The 20,892-nt window shown below is 43.1% G+C and overlaps 1 protein-coding gene across 2 annotated transcripts in view; it reads left to right on the top strand.

Moving 5' to 3' along the window:
• The first annotated feature begins 1,268 nt into the window (after positions 1-1,268).
• LOC147210887 (adenylate cyclase type 6-like) overlaps positions 1,269-20,892 on the top strand; it is a 45,030-nt gene continuing 25,406 nt past the window's right edge. For both annotated transcript variants that reach the window (XR_015101615.1, XM_086117911.1), the window contains exons 1-3: positions 1,269-1,426; positions 2,282-2,428; positions 4,337-5,231. Coding sequence is in view for 1 of the 2 variants with exons in the window: in XM_086117911.1 (XP_085974037.1) it covers positions 4,338-5,231 (894 nt within the window). In the remaining variant the exon portion in view is untranslated. The remainder of the gene's footprint in view (positions 1,427-2,281; positions 2,429-4,336; positions 5,232-20,892) is intronic.

Here is a 20,892-nt window from a genome sequence, read left to right on the forward strand (position 1 = left end):
GTTTTAAAGTGCTTCCCTGGGCCCTCCTAGATTCCCATTCTTTGGCCGTGCCCTCGGTGAATTGTACACGAAGCAAACTGAATGATAAAAGATAGAGCGCTACAGCTCTGATCACAAGCTGCAATTGCAGACTGCTGAGTGCTGACAACGTCCGGTGACGTAGTCACGCGCCACCATAAATTCAAGATTTACCTGCTTTATTTTATTTTTTAAATTTTTTTTTTTGTGAAAATGAGACTGATAGGATGATTATGGTGCAGCGTACATTAACACAAAAAAATATACAGTATATTACTAACATGTACAAAGACACACAAATGGTTGTTTGTTTGTTTTTTTCTCCTCGACACTCTTCGGATCTACTTGGGACCTGTCTTAGATCTACCGGTAGATCAGGATCGACGTAATGGGCACCCCTGTAACTAGTCCATGCTTTGATCTCACTCGTAAGGCATTTCAACCCTTGCACAGAACCACTAGGACACGCCAGTTGAATGACTGTCTTATTAGTTTAAAAAAATCAACTGCTAGTACCACTTTGGTATGCAACTAGTAAATGTATGTGCTGTACTTGGAGCACTGCTACACGAAAGTCGTAAGCATCGGGAAAGTCGTTCGAGCAATAATTCAATATTAGATTAGATTAGGTCCATGCTCTATGTCCTCACAAGGAAGAAATTCCAACACACTGGTAGATTAACTACAGCACACCAGTTTTCACTCTGCTGCCTCCTGACATTTGTTTTTGTGCAATTGTAGGACAATGAGGGCACAGTCGGAGAACAACGAGCCTGTTCCTAGCAAGTGTCATTATTAAATTCTATTAATTAACAGTTAGCACTTTGTTAGTAGTACTAGTAGCATAGAATGTCAACTGGAGCACAGGTTTGTCTCTCTCATAAAATGTCATTTTTCTAGGAGTGTGACCAGGTCACTTGAAAAAATGCGCAAATTGCCCTTGATGGACGATTGGGTGGTCCAAACATGATCGTTTATTTGCAACAAATACGTAAAACATGTGCGTCCATCTACGTCAAGTATGTATAGTGACAAACTGAGATTAAATGTTCCTGTAGTTTTTGTTTGGTGGTGTACCGTAAGAGTTTTTTCTTTAATGTAAAATAGGTGACTGGACGATTGGGACGCGCTGCCAAGCACTGTCTAGTGCTGCAGATAACCAACAGATGGTGCCATTGGCTGCCTGAAGGGGGGGGGGGGGTAGAGAGAGAGTGAGAGCGAGAGTGAGAGAGTGAGAGAGAGAGAGAGAGTAGAAGCAGACAGACTTTAGGTTGGAGCGCGGAGACGCATACAGCCGCATCTGCATCCGGAGCAGGCTCCAGCGTCGGCGGTTGCGTGGATCCTGGAGTCTCGGAGTGGACCGGGATCTCCTCCGCTGCGGGTGTTGTGAGATCGACCCTCGCAAGAGGTACAGTATGTGTATGTGTGGACCGTGCGCTCAAAGTGACACTGCCAGATAAAAGTGCCGATTAAATGTGCACCGTTCCGCCGCGTTGTACACTTGACATCTCAGTCCGTTCAGAGTCCAAACATCCATCGCGCGTCCGGGCTGTGCCACACATCTCCGGTCGTGCATTAAGTTGCCCCGCGGAATGTTTGGCTCCAGCACTCGTGAGTCAGCGAGGGCAGCGTGTACGCGGACTGCACAGCGGCGTGCAGTGGCGGGCGTGCTGCCTGCTGCACGCGAGTGAACACGGAGAGTTGCCGACTGAACGAGCGAGCGTCCTGTTATGTAATAACTGGCCGCCGCCGCCATCGGTCTGGCTGTTCCACTTCGCCGTATATAGAAATAGAATGCCTGCTTGAGGTCCCATGGTTTGCACTCACAGATATGAAGCTGAGAGTTTGCACGATATCGCAGCAGCTATATGAGGGGACTGTTGCTCATTTTGGAGCCAATCGTGCTGCTGTTTGTCTTCCAAGTTCCACACGGGTTGTCGCCCTCCACCCAGAACAGAGATTTGCTTCTTAGGTTTGGAGGTCGGTGTCATTGAAGCTAGCTTTGGTGAGTCGTAAGATCTAATGGGAGCATGGACAATTGGATGTGGCTGGAGAGCTCTTGATCTCTGATTGGTGCCCACTCCAGAGGTCTTTGTTGTCAAATGGAGCACACCAATGACAGCAGCAGATTGCTACGGTAGATGACACAGACCAGCCAACTGATGAGAATCATAATGGTTTGAACGCAGTAGAGGCCTGATCTTGATCTGCAGCTGATATTGTTCCCCCGTGTGTGTGTGTGTGTGTGTGTTTCTTTTCCCAGGAGACATGAAGACCTACAGAGGCAACTGGTGGTGTGCAGGGCCAAGACATTAACACTTTGTGTGACGTAGAAACACCTCTGATTGAGTCTATCCACTGGCATGAACTAGCCCAAAGAGCAAAGTGTTAAATCTAACAGACCAGCCAGGTAAGTGGAAACTGGCGCCTGGAGCATCTAATTCCAGCTATTTATTACTTTTTTGGTATATGACCCCTCCAACCCAAACCATGTTGACATACACAGTGGAGCCTGTTTGTCAAAATACACCAAATATATGGGTCCATGAACGTCACAATCTACTGTTTAAACATTAAAGGCAAATTTTTGTAGAGGGGCGTACATGTACTCGCAGTAAAAACTGGCGCATCTTCATTTTCTTGCCAGGGCAAATCTAATTTACCGTGTATGGGAATTTGTCAGACCATGCTGTGCCATGCTTGGCATTCCCGCTCTGAATTTAAAGGGAACTTGAGCATCAGCTTTGATTGGCAGGAATCCAAATCAAGTCAGCTGTGTTCACTCCCGCAACGGTGCAAACGCCCGAAAGAAAGAAAGAAAAGCCTGGACTGCGCTTTGTGTTAGACTTGCATAAGACAACAAATAAGGCCCTAATGGTCAAGCAAGTGAAAAATGAAATCAACCAGTAATCATACGTCAGAACCAGACACGGTGCCAGATTTTTTTTTCTCTCCTTCATGACTTCACTTACTCAAGAGATTCTCTCATTTTTAAAATGGAAGAGTTTTCAGCAGAAAATGTGGAACGTTTTTGTATTACAAAGCGATCCATTGCACTACTCTGAGAGTGGACATGGTGCGGGAGGTATAGTGCATTCCTCTCTCATTAATTTCCAAACGCATCCAGCACTGGTATATTGCGTACCAAGCGGAGCGCCGAGTGCCTAGTGCCATTTTTGGCGCACTCTGAATGGCCGAACGACAAATTTGAGTAATGCTGGAATTTTCCAAATGGTTGCAGTGAGCCAGTACATGCTCAGAGATGATTTCCGAACATGCTCCTAATACGCAAGTAACCGAAAGACTCACTTTGCCCTTCCCTGCTTTCACAGACACAGGGGACACAGAAGCAGCGCAAACATGAAAACAGGAATTGTTATGGAACAGAATGGCGACTTACTTGTGAGCTTAAGAAACATTTTTTTAAATCTCAATAAATAACTGGATAAATACAGACAGACAGACATATGCTGCTCGGGAGTGTTTGAGGGGCCAAGACAGATTTCTGACCTGGGATAGTCACATCACAAACAGATTCCAATCAACCATTTTGATCACACAAGATCCGAATTAAGTCCTTTTTCACGCACGCACGCACGCACGCACGCACACACACACACACACACACACACACACACACACACACACACACACACACACACACACACACACACACACACAAACATACACAAAACCCCCGCAAGATTCTGTTTGAGTCTTTCAAAGCTAATAGCAATGGAACAAAAAGCAGGACACATCAACCTTCCAATATCAAACCAGTCGTATGTCTTAACAGAAGCAAGATTTATGCTCACCCTTCAGTCAACTATAGACAGTATATGAAAACCAAACACCCTGGACGAAAAGAATGCCAGAATCTTCTTGGAATGAGAGTACGCTAACATCATACTAACTTTCAGTGGGTGTTCTTCTTGTTGTTATTCCCTGGTGGTCCTTTTATTTAAAAAAAAAAAAGGCAAACAAAACATGTAGAGTTCATCTTTTGATGCTGCCTGAAATGACGTCTAATGAGGAGCTCTGACGGCTTATTTTTCTCAAGTTCCTTGAACTTTGATGCATATTTTTCTCCTTCAATTTGGTAAAACTCCAAATGAACAACTCCACGGTACTGCTGCACAGTGAACCCCTGCAAATTGTGGGAAATCACTGTACAACGAATTGATTGAAATAGAAATCAATATACATGCATGATATGACAACAAAAGCCATTTACAGAGAAAATAAGCAAGGCAATGGACGCTCATTCGGGACACTTTTTGTGAAGCTTTGTTTTGATTGTCCCTCACGCTGTCTTCAGGATGTCGTGGGCCAGAGGCCTGTTTGTGGGCAGAGTGGATGAGCGAAAGACGGCGTGGGGAGAGCGCAATGGGAAAAAGAAGAGCAACAAGTCCTCGCTGTGCACTTCTCGCTACATGAGCTGCCTCAGGGATCCCGAGGACCTGGAACCCCAGAATGTGGCCCCCCACCATTATCATAATCGAGCGGGCACGAGTGGAGGAAACCCGGACCTACACTGTGGATGGCAGGAGGACCACTATGGAAAAAGGATGGTCGAAGGCGTGGATCTGGGTTTGAAGTCCGTAGACTTGGGCTTTGAGGATGGCGAACTGAATGGGAGGAAAGAGGAGGACTTAAGCGAGTCCGCCGAGGGTCGTTGCAAGGCTGTGACCGCCGCAGACTGCTGGATGCGCCTAGTGTGGGTTTTTCACTCCAAGAAGTTCCAATCGGCAAAACTGGAGCGTCTATACCAGCGCTACTTCTTCCGACTCAACCAGAGCTCTCTCACCATGCTAATGGGGGTCCTGGTGGTGGTGTGTGTGGTCATGCTGACCTTCCACTGCATCCAGCGTGCTCCAGACGTGGCCTACGTCTCCATCCTCTGCGTCGCCATGGCACTTTTCGTGGCTGTGATGGTGGTGTGCAACCGCAACTGCTTCCACCAGGACTACATGTGGATTGTGAGCTACCTAGTTATCGGGGTCCTGATTGTGGTACAGGTGTATGGGCTGCTGATGGTGAAACCCCGCAGTGCCTCGGAGGGCGTCTGGTGGACAGTCTTCTTCATCTACATCATCTACACACTGCTGCCTGTCAGAATGAGGGCCGCTGTGCTTAGCGGCATCACGCTCTCCGTCATCCATGCTGTGACAGCCTGGCAACGCAACCAGGATGACAAGTTCATCTCAGAACTGGTAAGTTGCAGCTCTTATCACAACTTGATCCATTTACCCGTCATTCACTCTCTCCTCCTGGCTACATTGTGACAGACATACTGCTGCGCAATCCAATATGTGTGTGTGTGTGTGTGTTTTCTGAGTGTATTCCAGCTACTTACCACATTTCAAAAACATTCGGGCCTGCATCAGTGGACTTTAGTGGCCTGACATAGTCACATCATGGCGTGGGCCATTGGGCCACAGTTAATGTCGGACACTCAAAATGGATTGATGAATGTCAGAGAGTCATTCATTTCACAATGTTTCACCCTCTCAATTCAAATTGGACCATTATGAGTTGACATGAAAAAAAAATCTTGTAAATGTTCTATTACATGTGTTCATGGGACAACACTGAAGACATGACACATTGCTACATCGTAAGATAGATTTACCGTCCTCTCAAAATTGAGCTGGAGTCTACCCCAGCCGACTTTGGGTGAGAGGTGGGGTGTACTTGAGGGGTATTGGGTAAACAAACAATCTATGGCAGGGAACATATAGACAAAGACAAATTTCCACACTCACATTCGTATCTATGAACAATTTTTCCGTCTTCAATGACGCAAACGTTTAAGGACGATTTGGGAATGTGGATGGGAAAACACAGAATCATAGGGAGACCATAATGCACCATTTCATGTTTTTGAATATTAAATGGTTGTTAACATTGACAATGAGAAGTAATGTCCTAAATTGTACTAAATGTTAATTTTCTTTTTTCTGTTAATAATTGGAGTTGTGGGCAGCCCGGTGGTCAACTGGTTAGTATGTTGCCCTCACAGTGCAGAGGTGCAGGGTTCGATTCCGGCTCCGGCCTTCCTGTGTGGAGTTTGCATGTTCTCCCCGTGCCTGCCTGGGTTTTCTCCAGGTACTCCGGTTACTTCCCACATTCCCAAAACAAGCATGGCAGGTTCATGGAATACAGTAGTCTAAATCGTCCCTCGGTGTGAGTGTGAGCACGGATGGTTGTTTGTCTCCGGCACGGCCCGTGCCCCTTGTGAGGATGAGTAGATCAGAAAAGGGATGTATTAAGATAACACAGGAAACCCTTTATTTGTCTCACAATGGAGAGTGATGGATAATTGAGTTGTAAAAAGTACATATTGCTATTTTTCAGTTTATGACCCTTTTGGATCATGAAATATATCTGTGTCAAACTGACCCGGGAGCATTATTGCTGTTGCTGAGAAATCAACATCACAGAAGGGTTAATGTTCATGTTGTCTGCAAAGTTTGAAATGACATGAATTTCATCACAAGCCTAACTTAATTGTTTCTAATGCACTGTCACTATGGTCTGGTCCTGCCCTTCAGAATTAACAGAGTTTGCAGAGTCGTTTGATGAGTGTTGTGCATCTGCTAACTAGAGAATACAATTTGGGTATGAATTGGGGTTGATAAATGCTATGGGATTCAATGAACTGTTGAAATGGAAAATATGAGATGAAGTTAGAATGGTTTGAACCGGTCAGCATATGTGAAAAGAGGTAACTGTGTAAAATATTTCTTTATTTGAGAATTCCACGGTGAATTTGTGGGAATGTGAGGGGTGGATGTGTGTGTGTGTGTGTGTGTGTGTGTGTGATAAGTAGTTCCCACGATGTTGGAATGGTTTGAATAAGTCAAGAAATGTCAAGAATCTTCTTCAATTTGAAAATGTGGTTGTGGAATCATGAGTATCGTGTGCATTTTCAGAATTTAGAAAATACTCTGTTATGTGCATGTCCTGAATTTTCAGAATATTTGGATTTTGACTGCTTTGAGTAATGGGGTGGGAGTACGATGCCAAAACCGTGGTAAAAAATATTAATATAAATACTTTTTTTTTTTTGTGGTCGACAACTATTTTCAGAGATCATTTACACTACCTGGAGTCCAGCGTTGTGCAGTTTGCTGCTGGCATTTGTGACCACGACCATCATCACCATACAATGGAGCACAATGTTGTTACTGTACTCATGTGGAGACGCCCTACTTTCCCTGCACATCAATATAGGACAAACATTGTTCCGGCTTCTTGCTTGCTCTTTGCGTGTCAAAAGTCGATGGTTGTGAAGCTCTCATCAGCTTCTCCAATGAGATTTTGGTTATGCCTTGGACACAGGACATACAAAAGGAAAATCAGTGGTGCTTTACAGAGGCAAATAAATAATGATGAAGAATAAATGATGAAAATGAATGGGAATCAAGAAAAGATCCTCACATGAAAGCAGGATACATATAAAAAGTGATTCATGAGAAGCAGCTGCGAGCACTCTTCAATAGTAACGACAGTTTGAGCAGATATCAGCTGCTTCCCTTTATTTCGTTCTGGGTCTGGAAACATTTAATAAGCCTGTGGGGTCTTGAAGTCTCATAGGGAACTAAACTGTCTTGAATATATTTAGCTCCGAGATCATTCAGAGCTTGGTGAACCGACAGTAAGATTTGAAATTCTAATCTTTGACTCACAGAAAGCCATTGTAGACATTTGAGGGCTGCAGTTCCCTGGTACCTGGTAGCAGCTTTCTGGACCAGTTAGATAGATTTTTTTTTTTTTTGATTTGATTTTTTTTTAAACTCAATTCCATTAATTCAATCTATTGAAAATGAACCCATGAAGCAGCTTTCCTGTGCCTTGCTTGTCAGTAAGGCTTTGTGGAAGGTGGCTTGGGTTGAACGGGCAATGTGGAGCCCTCTCGTGATTATGGAGCATGTTTATTCTCATTGTGGAGCTACAGTATATCGTGATCATGTAGCTCAGTGCCATTCAGTCCACAATCCCCCGCTTGAGACAAGGAGGCTATTGTAGTCAAATGAAACAGGACTGAACTGGCTGAGATGCTGAGACCATACGACCAATCACAAGCAAAACCAGATCCTTCCTTCCTTCTTTTTCTCGTTGAAGAATTAGAAACAGTGGAAATTCTCTTAACTGTGCCGATTTTGAAGAACATTCACATATTTTATTCTCCAAAGAGCGACTAATTTTTCCACATTCCCCAATATCCCCTGCTTTTCTCAGAATTCCAAGTTTTCTGAAACACACACACACACACACACACACATGCGCGCGCACACACACACACACACACACACACATTCAAGTGAATGAGATACTCACAGCGTTCCCATCTTTCTTAATCCAATCATTCAGTTTGTTCAGAACATTTAGGGAACCGTTTTTTTTGCATTCTAATAACTCTAGAAGCGCAATGACTAATCAATTTATCAAATGAATTGTATTGCGCTGTAATTGTGCTTACCAGTCGTGATCCTTCATTTATATGTACGTTTTAACATGTTACATTGCACGGTGGTTGATAGAATTATTTTTGTCCACTTACTTTATATGTACGATTATTGCCTCTCTGATTGGCTGGGAAGCAGTTTAGGGTGTACCCAGCCTACGGCCCGAAGACAGCTGGGATAGGCTCCAGCACGCCTGCAACCCTTGTGATGATAAGTGGATTAGAAAATGGATGGATGGATGGATGGATGGACAATTACACAAGCTTTTATGATGGTGACAATTTGATCTTTGGAACGAGTGTATCAATCCATCCATTTTGGAAAGCACTCATCCTCATCCTTTAAGACTGGAAGGCTGAACCTCAGACCTGTGAAGCAGACATGCTCGCCACTCGTCCACCATGCTTGCAGGAACTAATTTATTTGGAAAAAATAATAGAGCTCAATGGGACATGTCATTTTGAAAGTAACGCAAGTTCCATCAGTCTAACAGAGCAACAAACTGTACTGTCATATCCACTCCTGTATTGTCATTTTCCCCGACGCAGAGGATGAAAATGCGTTACTGTTCATATTTGTCGGTTGCAGTGACATATGTGTTGAAATTGCCGAGTCAAATGTACTGCAGTTTCTTGGTTTTCTTTAGCAAACATCCCCATGAAGCAACCTAGGTGACTGTGGAGCCACTGGGAATGAGACGATAATGACACAAGTCCGCTGGTTGAATGAGCTTCCAGTATGTGCTTGTGGGGCTGCAGACCAGACAAGCTGGCTACAGGTGCACATATGTCAAGGCACCCGATCGGGTCACTTTTGTTGCTCTTCCAAAGGCGTGCCGTCACCCCCAGGTTCCATTTCAGCGTACAAGCAATAGTGGGACATAAGCTTCGCACCGTTCAACAAGATTGTCGCTCTCTCTCTCTCTCAGGCTTAAAATAGATGTGGGAGGATAGCAACATTGTTTGGGCTTGTTTATGACTTGGATGAACGGTACACAACGTTCATATCAGTGGTTCTTAACCTGGGTTCGATCGAACCCGAAGGGTGAATCAGTCTCAGGGGTTCGACAGAGCCTCTGCCATGGAGGTTTAGGCCACCGGACTCAACATTCAATTACCTGTAGTTATGACATGCCCGCTTGGCCATCACTGGCTGGTTCATTTTGTGCACAATTTAAAAAATGGATACTTTAGAATTCTACTAATTGTGTTGTTTTCTGTTTTGAATTGAATACGGTAGAGGACGGTGAATTGAATACGGTGGAGGGAGAAAAAGTACACCGCTGTTCCAATTCCCAAAAAGGCTCGTCTTCTCAAGTATGTTCTTAGAAAGACTGCACTTTGTGTTCTTGATTTTGAGAAATGGGCATTCATTTTCATCGAAAATGTTGAGACAATGCTAGCTAGCTCTTGGTGAAAAACAAAACAAAACAAAACAAAACATCACAAGACGTAACATTCTGCTCCCTTGTGCCAGGTTATCAAAATGGATATTGCAAACAATTGACAGCAAATTTTCATTCACTGTCATTGCTTTTTAATTTTGCACGTACAATAAGAACATTTCAGTCTGTACTTTTTCACTTTTACTCAAGCATAGAAGATGAATCAGTACTAAAAATGAAGCGTACAGCAACTATTTTGCTATTTTTAATATTTGAAAATCGGCATGCCTGCTTTGCTTTGTGTCGTATTCAGTGTGGTTACAAGTACAACCTTGAATTCCCCCTGTAGTTGAAGTATCTCCAGTATCTGTCTATATGCATTTCTGTCTTGCACTCTGTCTCTTTGTCTGTCCGTCTCCTAATTTTACCAGAGCCTTTTCATACACGAGTGTCTGTACTTGTGCTTAAGAACTGAGTGTGAGTACTTTCGCCATCTCTGGCTTTTCTCGAAACCCTGAGAAAACAGCAGTAGTATCTCATTGTCAGCTCAGTTTCACCAGGTATCTGTCTGTCTGGCTCCAGGCTACTTGCACTTTTGTGAATACAGAGAGAGTCCATTCAGTCTGTCACGCTCTCTGTATCACACACATAACCTCACACAAACTTTGTGGCCCCTAGCGTCACATGGTTAGGCTTCCTGATCTGGGAAAGTAACATTCTCCTTCTGGGACTTCATCCTCCTCCCAGCTTACTCTTGTTTTTCCCTTATTTGTATTTTCCCTGTGGATATGTCCATGCTGCACATAGAGCTGAGAAGATGTGAGCGTGATGACGGTCAGGACAAAAGTGTTTTGTTTTGTTTTGTTTTGTTTTTTTAAATCTTGTGAGAGACCTCCTCGATGGATCATGTCATCCCTGAGGGGCGGTCCAGAGGTGGGGGGTGATGGATGTAATGGGGTTGACACGGATGGAGAGTATGAATATTGTGGGCATGACTCACCGGACTTCATAAGAGCTGCCTGTCTCTTCTGGTCTTTTTTTAAAGTCCTTTCTCAAAAGATCCTTCTCAAGCGCATTCTCATTTCCCAGAGAGCTGACACTGAGCTCCCCACACTCACGGCCACTTTTATGTCTTACAATTCGACTCTGAAGGGGTTCATTGGACAACGGCACGGATGATGAAGATATTACTACTCTGGCAGCCAAGAAATCTCACTTTAAGGAGAAGATGATGGCGCGTTGTCCAGTCGTTAATTTGTGACTGCTTCAAAACCGGAACGATATGAGTGCTCTTGAAACTTGATGTTCTTCCAAGATCCGCAGCCACGATCCTCACGCGCTATATAGAGACGGGGCAACAGGGCAGGCAATACCGAAGGGGGCCCCCTGAGACGGCTTACATTGGCCGTCGTAAATGACAAAACACTGTTGCAAAGACAACGTGTCAGGACTCCCACACATAGGGCTCCCCTTGTTGGTGGCTAGTGGGGATCTCGGATGTTGTCCGGTGGTAAACCCCGAAAAAGGAAATGCATTTTAATATTTCGTTGGGACACTCTCTGTGAGTTTAATAACAAACATCAATCACCATGGTTGAAAGAAGAGTGATAATAACGTGATTCGCCCCGAGTGTACTTGTCAACGTGTGGTGTTCTGTATGGACAAACTGCATTGAAAGCAATTCATTTTCTGCCTCGAACACAGAAAAGAATCGGTCCCTTTTTTCATTCTTGGTTTCCTCATGCCAATTGAAGACGGAAAGAACAAATGATACACCGAATGTTGTAACCTGGGCGGCTGGAGTTCATTTCCAAACTGTGGAAGAAGATGTTTCCATTGAATTGAAAGAAGTTGTTCCACAAACAAATATGTTTTTCCGTTAAGTGTCCCATTAAGTGTGAACGATTTACCGTTTAAGCAGGTTACGCACATACAGTACTGATAACTTGAGCGTCTTCCTCCTTCAAAGTCAACAAAAGCCACGAGCCTCTGACAGGGGGCTGGAGCATATAGACAAACATGGTGCAAACCAGATTCCTTTGGTTTACAAGAGCCCGCCTGTTTCTCTTTTGTTCACATCGGCACCAGACATATTTACATGAGCTGTCCACTGATGTGTGCCGCCTTGAAATAGTGTACTATATACAGTATGTACTATATGTATTTCCATAACATCCGTATGAACAGCTGTAGCCTTCGATGTCTTAAAAGAGATGACGCGAGTTACAAGAGCATTGTTTGGGGTCTAATATAATGAGCCGCTTGGGAAAGATGTCATAAGTGGATTTACATTCGAGCAATCATATGATATTCTTTAGCCTGCGGCAGGATAATTTTGGAGCCCAAATCCCAAACGGGCCGGTCCATAGGAGGGAGGATCTATTGACAAACGGTTTAGAAGGAGAGCCCGGTATCAAAAGTACATCAGGGCTGGGTGTTTGCTATTGTGTGTTGTTACAGCACAGGAGGTAAAACCTGTTCCCACACTAGATTGTTGTGGGGTCAAACAGATGCGGGACTGATGGAAACTTACTGATCCCTGATCTCTGAACCCTGGAGAGGAAGATAGCCATCAATGACATGTCACAGACATGACATAGGCCTGGATAAGTCATGTAAGACAGGATTACATCAGAAAAACTTGACGGCAACCGCACTGGCCCATTGTAACCGTTTTTGCAGTTATCATTTGTCATGGTGTTGTGCCATTGTGATATATGTACCATTGATTTCATCTTTCTTTTTTTGGTTTATTTTTTAACTCTAGATCAGGGCTTCTAGGTCAACTGGCCACACCTAGAGACCCTCATTTTCCTCCGAAGTAGTGGCAGCAAGCTCTGATAGATGGGTCATTCCGTGCTAAATCACCCAATGGATTTAATGAAGTGGATTTTCATTTTATTCTCACTGTACCTGTTCATGGTGATGGCGCAACACAAAATCTCACATTTTAATACATTTGGCAAAAAGAGACTTGACTGCCTTCCTTTGAACTCAGATTTCAAGAACTACCGGTACTGGATAATTTTTCACAAAACAGGTGTTATTGGAAAGGGAAATTTCATCTGTGCTGTATGTTGCACGTAGAGCATATGTGACAATAAAGTTGACTAGACTTGAATTCAACAATTATTTCGAAGAGTGGTGCATATTTTAGTAACTTGACATTTGGACTGATAATTTGCCCTTGCAATTGACCATGCGGTTCACTTGTTCTCTAAAACATAAACGTTTCAGGGATTTAATTTTTTTTTTTACTTTAGAAGAAATAAGGTGTCGAATTATCCATACCCTCAGATAGTCATTGAATATTCATTGACTATTCATTGAAAGTTGAATATTCATTTTTCAGCGTGTGAGTACTTTTTCCATCTGTGATATTCTACAACAGGTGTGTGCAATTTCAGGGCTCGAGAGACCCTGTAAGCCTGTTTTGGATGTCTCACTTCTCCAACACACCTGATTTAAATGATCAAAATTGTTATCAGGCTTATCATATGAACCAGAAACAGGTTGGATCGTGGCTCTCGAGGACCGGACCCGGGCATCTTTCTTCTACCACAACCACGGCATGAATAATAGCCCCAAGCGTGGGCGGGAACAGTTTGGATCGGTTATAAATTAAATATTGCTCTTAAAATATAGCCAACTAGAAGGAAAATAATAGCTTGGCTAATAATAGCTGAGTGACTGCAGTCTTCCAATAGCAGCCCATGGTTTACTAACAACTTGGCTCAGTGTGAAAGTAAATAGAGGCTGAAGTGCAATGGCTGACAGCCAGCCAGCCAGGACAAATATATTAGGAATCCATTAGTGGTGTTAAATGGTGATCGGTGTGGAATGCTCGCTTGGGCTTTTATGACCTGTTGTTTCTCCGTGAGGGTTGAATAGCTGTGTGTCAGAGTTCGGTGTCAACACAAGATACACTTACCCATCCTGCACGCACCCCACCTCTCCCTCCTCCATTATTTGTTGCATAGTTAAACAGGCAACAGCAAGTGTAGTGGCGAGACAATGTGCCGACCAGACGTGTTGTCATTGACAAACATGATCACCATCGCTGTATAAACACAGAACGATGTCCTGCTGTTCAAATGCCACGCACACGCACATACAACAAAGCCAGTGGTGGGAAGTAACAAAGTACAAATACTTTGTTACTGTGTTGAAGTAGATTTTTCCGGCACGTGGACTTCTGACAATTTTTCCTCAAGTCAAGTTTATTTTTGTAGCCATTTCTCATAAAGAGGTCTCAAAGGGATTCATAAGCCCACGGTTGCCAAAGATTAGCAACATCCTCTGAACTAAACTCTTCCAACCAGGCAAGGAAAAAAAAGAATAAAACGTTGAGAAGGGACCACCGATTCTCCTTCCAGGACTACCAGACTGCAGTGCATACCTCATGGACAACATTCACATCCAGGAAACTGGTCAACCTCAGATCTTGTCCCTGTCTGTCGGTGCAAAATCCATCCAGCAAAGGCGTCGGGTTCAGTCTTCGCCAAGCAGGAGAGGAGAGGGCAAGAGAGAAGGGAAGTGGCAGTAAAACAGGCCTATGTGTAGTTTCACTTAACACACAAGTATAATAATAAATCTTAAATTCACTCTTACTGAGGTAGCGACTCTAATTTCTGACTACTTATGACGAAGTAAAGGAGTTCACTCAGTTCTTCTACTTTGACCAAATTAATTTTTTTACATCACTTTCTCTGCTTAAGTACAGCATGAGCTCTTTCGCCACCTCTGAACAAAGCTTACCTTGTCAAAAGTCCTCATGTACCACATTTAGCCTTCCCAAACCATAAGGTCTGGCAGCACATTCTCATATTGTCTGTAACTGAACATGAGTAATTTCAACGCATTAACACGGCCTTTGTCTCATGATTCATCTGGAGAAGTCACAGGCTTCTCTCTCTCAAATGCAGAAACCTCACAAAGAATCACGTTGCCTCTTCATCAATTATGCCCACCCGCTGCAACAACAAAGTAACACAAGACCATTTGGACTAAAAACGGAGGCACAGTACACCAAAATGTTCAACCAAATTCATTTTCGTGTTAATTTCCTCTCTAGTTTTTTGAAATGGAGTGATGTTACTTTCAAAACAAGGGCTTGTTATTTTTTACGTTTTTACAAGTTGATTCTTACAAAAAAATCGACTGGCCTGATTTTCTGATGGGCAGGTACTAAATTGCATGTTCTCTCCAACAGATTGTGTACTTTGCTGATGCCTGTGACCTGCCAAGATCTTTTATTAAGATCCCAAATACTAAAGTACTTTGCACGCACTGTTGGCAACAGGTGTAAAAGTGGTGGAGACTAATGAATTTGAAAAAGCGTTCCTCACGAGGGTTGCTTGCATCCTGGAGCCTATCCCAGCTGTCTACGGGCAGTTGGAGGGGTATACCCTAAACTGGTTGCCAGCCAATTGCAAGGCACACTTAGACGAGCAACCATCCGCGCTCACGCTCACACTCACACTCACACCTAGGGACAATTTTGAGTGTTCAATGAGCCTGCCATGCATGTTTTTGGAATGTGGGTGAAAACCGGAGTATCCGGAGAAAACTCACGCAGGCATGGGGAGAACATGCAAACTCCACACAGGAAGGCAAGAGCCTGAATCGAACCCACCACCTCTGCACTGGAACCACTTAGCTTTACGTCCTGATTTGCACCTGCCTTTCAAAATGTGCTATTTGATAAGATGCACAGTCAGCTATCACAATTCCCCTCAGGTTTCATCATTCACACACCTTATTCATCCTTTTGCTTATTACTCCTTCAGAAAGAAAATGATGAATGATATTGATGCCTCGGAAATATTGTCCACACTATCTGGCTTCATACATTTTTGGCGGGGGGAGAGTGTCCGTATGAGCCAAAGCGCTCACGTGTACTTTGTACAACCTGTTGTTCTGGTCACAGTATTGATTTGTATGCTCTGGAGAGTAGTAAGAGTAAATATTGTGTACGATCAAGGGTGAGGACTGGAGTTGGAAAGTGAGTTGCTGGGATGGGTGAGTGTTATCTGATACTTGTGAAACTTAAGTCTTGTGTTTTTACTCGGCGCTGCTCTCTGCCTATGTTCTCTCATTTAATGTACCGTAATTGAATCATCCTATTTTTACTCCTATGAGCCCCGTATACATGTTGTCCGAAGGAATAAATGTATTTTTGTGTGTCTTCAAGTTAAATGCTGGCCTCCGGTTCTTCTTGCACATTGTTCTTAAAAGGAGATGAAATTCCTTGACGTTTAGCTCATAGTTGCAAATTTAAAGTTCTGCACTCTGTCACATAGTTGAGATGAGTGAGCAGAGCCAGCAGGAGGGATGTAACGCGATCCAGACGTCATGATGCGAGATCACAATATGAACCTCGCGGTATGATAATTATCACGATATTGTGGAGAAGTTGGCGATATAAAAGAAGCTCACGATACTGTATAAAAACTCATGATATTGTAAACTAAAATAATAAAAAAATACTAATGTTGGTAAAAAAATATATATATATATATATAGCACAATATTGTGTTTTTGTTACAAAACAGCAGTGACAAATGAACACAATTGGCCAATCAGTATATTGTCAATTGCTCTTATTGGCTCAGCGGCACAAGTATCATGTAGTTCACAATGCAATACTGGTACCAGAGCCCATGCTGTGTGTGAAGTCGATCCCGACTATATCTCGTTGGAACTTCTCGACCGTTGCTGAATGTGTCATGGTACACTCGCCTGACAGCAGCGCGGGTTCGGTTCTTGCTCAGTGACAGTGTGGATGTGGGTATGGAAGGTTGTTTGTCTCTCCATGTGACCTGCGACTGGCTGGCAACCAGTTCAGGGTGTAGTCCGCCTTTCGTACAAAGCCGGCTGGGATAGGCTCCAGCACCCGCGACCCTGTACAGCAGGGGTGGGCAATTATTCTTTGCATAGGGCCACATGAGAACCAGAAAATATTATGGAGGGCCGGATCAAAAGGGTGAACGAAATTTGACATAATATTAATTGGATTTCTTTATTTAAAAAGCATTATTTTGCCTTTTTTGGTACGTTTTTCAGACTTTAAGAGTACATTAATCCGTCGTATCGAACGGGATTTGCTTGATTTGGCGCTACTGTGGGCTTCTGTATCGTCTCCCCCTTCCTCCCTATGCTCTGCAACTTCAAGTAACTGTGCCACCTGGCTTTGAAATGCCTGTCATTACAAGTCCAAATGAAATGAATGCAGTTGTTAACATCGAACCTTAATTGTGTACCAACCTTCGGCGGGCCGGATTAAAAAGACCAACGGGCCGGATTTGGCCCGCGGGCCGTAGTTTGCTCACCTCTGCTGTACAGGATAAGCAATGTTGAAAATGACATGACATCTCGAGCTCACACACCAGCTCTGCTTCCTCCCCTGCCAGAGAGGTGACGTTCCGCATCTCAAGAGTCAGCTTCTGTAGCCAGTAAACGCACCGCCAAGATGGTGAGCAAATGGGAGGGCTTAGATGATGCAAATTTGGTCTTCTAGTTCTCAGTGTGGCCATGCCGCAGAGAGTGCGCGTTGGCCCCCAGAGATGGCAACAATGCTCATGCTCTGTTCTTGAGCCAAGTAGAGAGTAAATTGCGTAGAACTCGCACTTAGGGAAACAAAAGAAAAAGGTACATTGTGTTATATTTTATGATATCAAAGAAGCAGAAAGTACAGTTACCGGTTATCAAACATAGACAGTAAAAGTAAAAAGTCATCAGAGAGATAAATATATTATTAATGTACAGACACCTGAATTGCCAACTTAACCCCAGTAACAAAGTATTTGTACTTTCCACCACTGGTGGCCAGGAAATGAAGGCTGAGTTGGGGTGGTGCGTGGGTGGGCTGGGAGGCAATGAGTGGGATGACTGGTTTGTTGGGGACACAGCAAGGAGGAGAGCGCAACCCTGAACGGCCTAACCCCTCCCTCCTCTCATGCTGTGTGTCCAGCCAAAGTTTCACACCACTGAGACAAACGCATACTTGTACATTCCACATTAGATTTATCTCATTCAATGATGTATGCTACTACTTTATGTGTCCCATGACATTACAAAAATTCTCCCTAGCGATCCATTGTATTTGAATTAACAACATATTGCCTACATCATAAAAACTAAGTCAGGGTAGATGTTACAGTTCATGTAGCATATGAAAGGTGTGTTTTAACATTTTAGATTAGTGGTTGATTTGATTTAAAATTAAGAGGCTTTTTCATTTTTGTATTTGTTTGAGCTGATTCATATTAGACCGTGAAAATGTTACTCAAACCATCGCCTGTACAGCTTCTGTATAAGACTCTACCTGAAACACACGCTACATATACACTCACCCTACTGTATAACACACTGCATAAAAATGCTACTTTATAATTTACCCGACCACATAACGTGCTACATATAACTCGGGTACTCCAGCATATCCCATGCTACATATAACACCAATTCCGATAACAAGCTGTATATATATATATATATATATATATGTGTGTGTGTATATATATATAATCTACCCTAATATATGACATGCTACATATAACTCCAACGCTACCATATAACATGCCACTTTTCAGTCACAAATGACAAGCATATTGCTAGTTTCCTGGCATGAGATGCTAACGTACTGTCTACTGAGTCACACAGTGCTCCTTCTTGTCAAACGTCCCAAACAAACGCCGCACAAGTTGCACAAGATTCAAATATAAAAGTCCTTTGTTTGCCAAAATCCGGTCACTGACTTCACGCCAACTTCCTGTGTCTCTTCTTCTTCTCTTAGCAGCATTATCCTTTCAGTGCCACAAAAAGTTAAAGGAAAAGGCAAAACACACATGCAGAGTGAATTGATTATTGCTGGCTGAATTGAGGTCACGTGAGGTTGGTGTAATACAATAATGTCAGATATGGTGACTGTTCTAAATCCCAAAACAGTTGGAACATTTTGACAAGTTTTGGGGAGTTCTGTCACACCTGCTCATGCTGTTAGTTTGTCTGTGGAGTGAATACATTAAAAAAGCCCTGTAGAACCTAATAGAAAAACTTTACACTTGCACAAATTCCTGCCCGCATGACCTTGTTCAGAATCATTCAAATTGGCTGTATTTTTCCCTCGTCTGTATTTTTCCCTCCAATGAAATAAAGCTGAAAAATGATTGGAACTTAATCTGCTTTGATACCGATGAATGTGATTAAAGTGAAAATACAAACTATTTTCCTAGTGACCAGCTTCTTGAATGTGTCGGACTTTTTCATTTACTGTCTTGTCTGACTTCACATTCAAGCCGCAGGCAATTAAATGCAAAATGCAAATATAACATTGCTCTGCAGAACTTTTTACATCATTCACTTTATGTTGAGAAAATATCAAACAGTTCTATTGTCCAAGGGTCTGTTGGGCCTAATTCAAATCCCCAAATTATACTAGAGTATCATACTAAAGAATAAACCCTAAACAGTACTAAAATTAAGTAATTGTTGCTCAGATATTTGGACCTTGAAACAGAATGTAAGTGTTTGTTATGCTTTTGATACCTCTGCAATTTTAGCACAGGAATGTTGTATAATGTTGATCTGCTCTTCTGGCTGCAATACAAGTCTACAGATTCCAGAAACGTAAAGCAGAATGCTTGTGTTTGTTTTGATACCACTGCCATTTTTGTGCAATAATGTTAGGTACTATTGATCTTTTTTATGGACTCTGCACTGTTGCTGCTCCGTGAGCATTAAAGTAGTATTTTAGCACGAAGCTAGGAGGCTTTTATTTGATAAGATTTTGTTTTGTTGATCATTTTGGTGATTAAGTGCTGCCTGTAGAGACACGAGGTCAAGTCCTTCCGTGACCACGCTCGTTTATCTATTATCTCTCTATGTCGTGGATTTTCATCCACCATGGAGGGTCTGGAAAGGATCCCCTACGATAAACGGGGGTTCATTGTGCTAGCATTAATTGTTGATGTGCACATGTGGGCCTTACCCTCTTTACTCCATGCAGAATTGGCCTCAGCGTTTGAGTTTGTGGCTCACTCGGTCACATGAGGCTAATTTTAGTTTGGCCTGAGCTGTGGCAAAAACAGAGTAGCGGTTACAGATGAGGCACGCCCACCCCTTAGCCACTTTTATGCTTTTCTTGTGTTGACAATTACACATTATGGGAAGCCAGCAATTAATCAGCTACAAAGTGGCATGTTTCCGCCCCTATATTTACCAAAAGGGTATCACGTTATCTGTTCAAGCTGTGACACTCATCTTTAGGGGTGCTAAAATACCACGAGGCATGTTTGTAATTCTAATGCATTTTATTAGAGCCTGAGAAACAGTCCGTCTTGGAATGGCTATGTTTATTATTATTATTCAAACCAATGGGTGGCATTTTGAGGACCTCAACATGTCTAAAAATGCAATTTTTGCAAGTGTGTTTTTTGGGGGATGGTAATATATGGATGGGTCCCCAGCATGAACCCACAACTCACTTGGCAAAGCCCCCTGGAATGTTAGGGGAGAAAATGAGCCCCCGTCACCAGCTTCACTGATCAATACGTCATTCTGTGGATGTGTCTATCATAACAGCACACACCAAAAACTCTCAAGGACACATGCCCCTGTCGGCCATTTTGGTGGGAAGTAGCCATTTTGGGTGAATTCCATGCCTTGTACTTTGACAAATTCCTACTCGGAAATTCTTACCCACAATTCTTACCCAACACTGATGGGCAATGCTAAATTGCAAAGCTATTTTGCCTCTGCATATTTTACTTAATATGCATTATTCTTGTTTATTTTGAGAAGCAGACATGTTTTAAATAGCCAGTTAGTGTACAACAGATACATCGCAGAGACTACCCATCTTAGAATGCACTGCTATAACTACTGTGGCTTCATGGATAGCACCCCCCTGTCCAGGTTTGGAAGGAAAGTTCAATCTGATTTCATGAGTCATTTTGTGACATGAGTCAGCAGTGCTCTATTTGCACTATAGAGACAGATATCTGTACTTTCTCTATC

Source organism: Hippocampus guttulatus, chromosome 1 (genome assembly GCF_054856545.1).
Source record: "Hippocampus guttulatus isolate MCC_2025c chromosome 1, RoL_Hgut_1.0, whole genome shotgun sequence".
NCBI classification, from domain to species: domain Eukaryota; kingdom Metazoa; phylum Chordata; class Actinopteri; order Syngnathiformes; family Syngnathidae; genus Hippocampus; species Hippocampus guttulatus.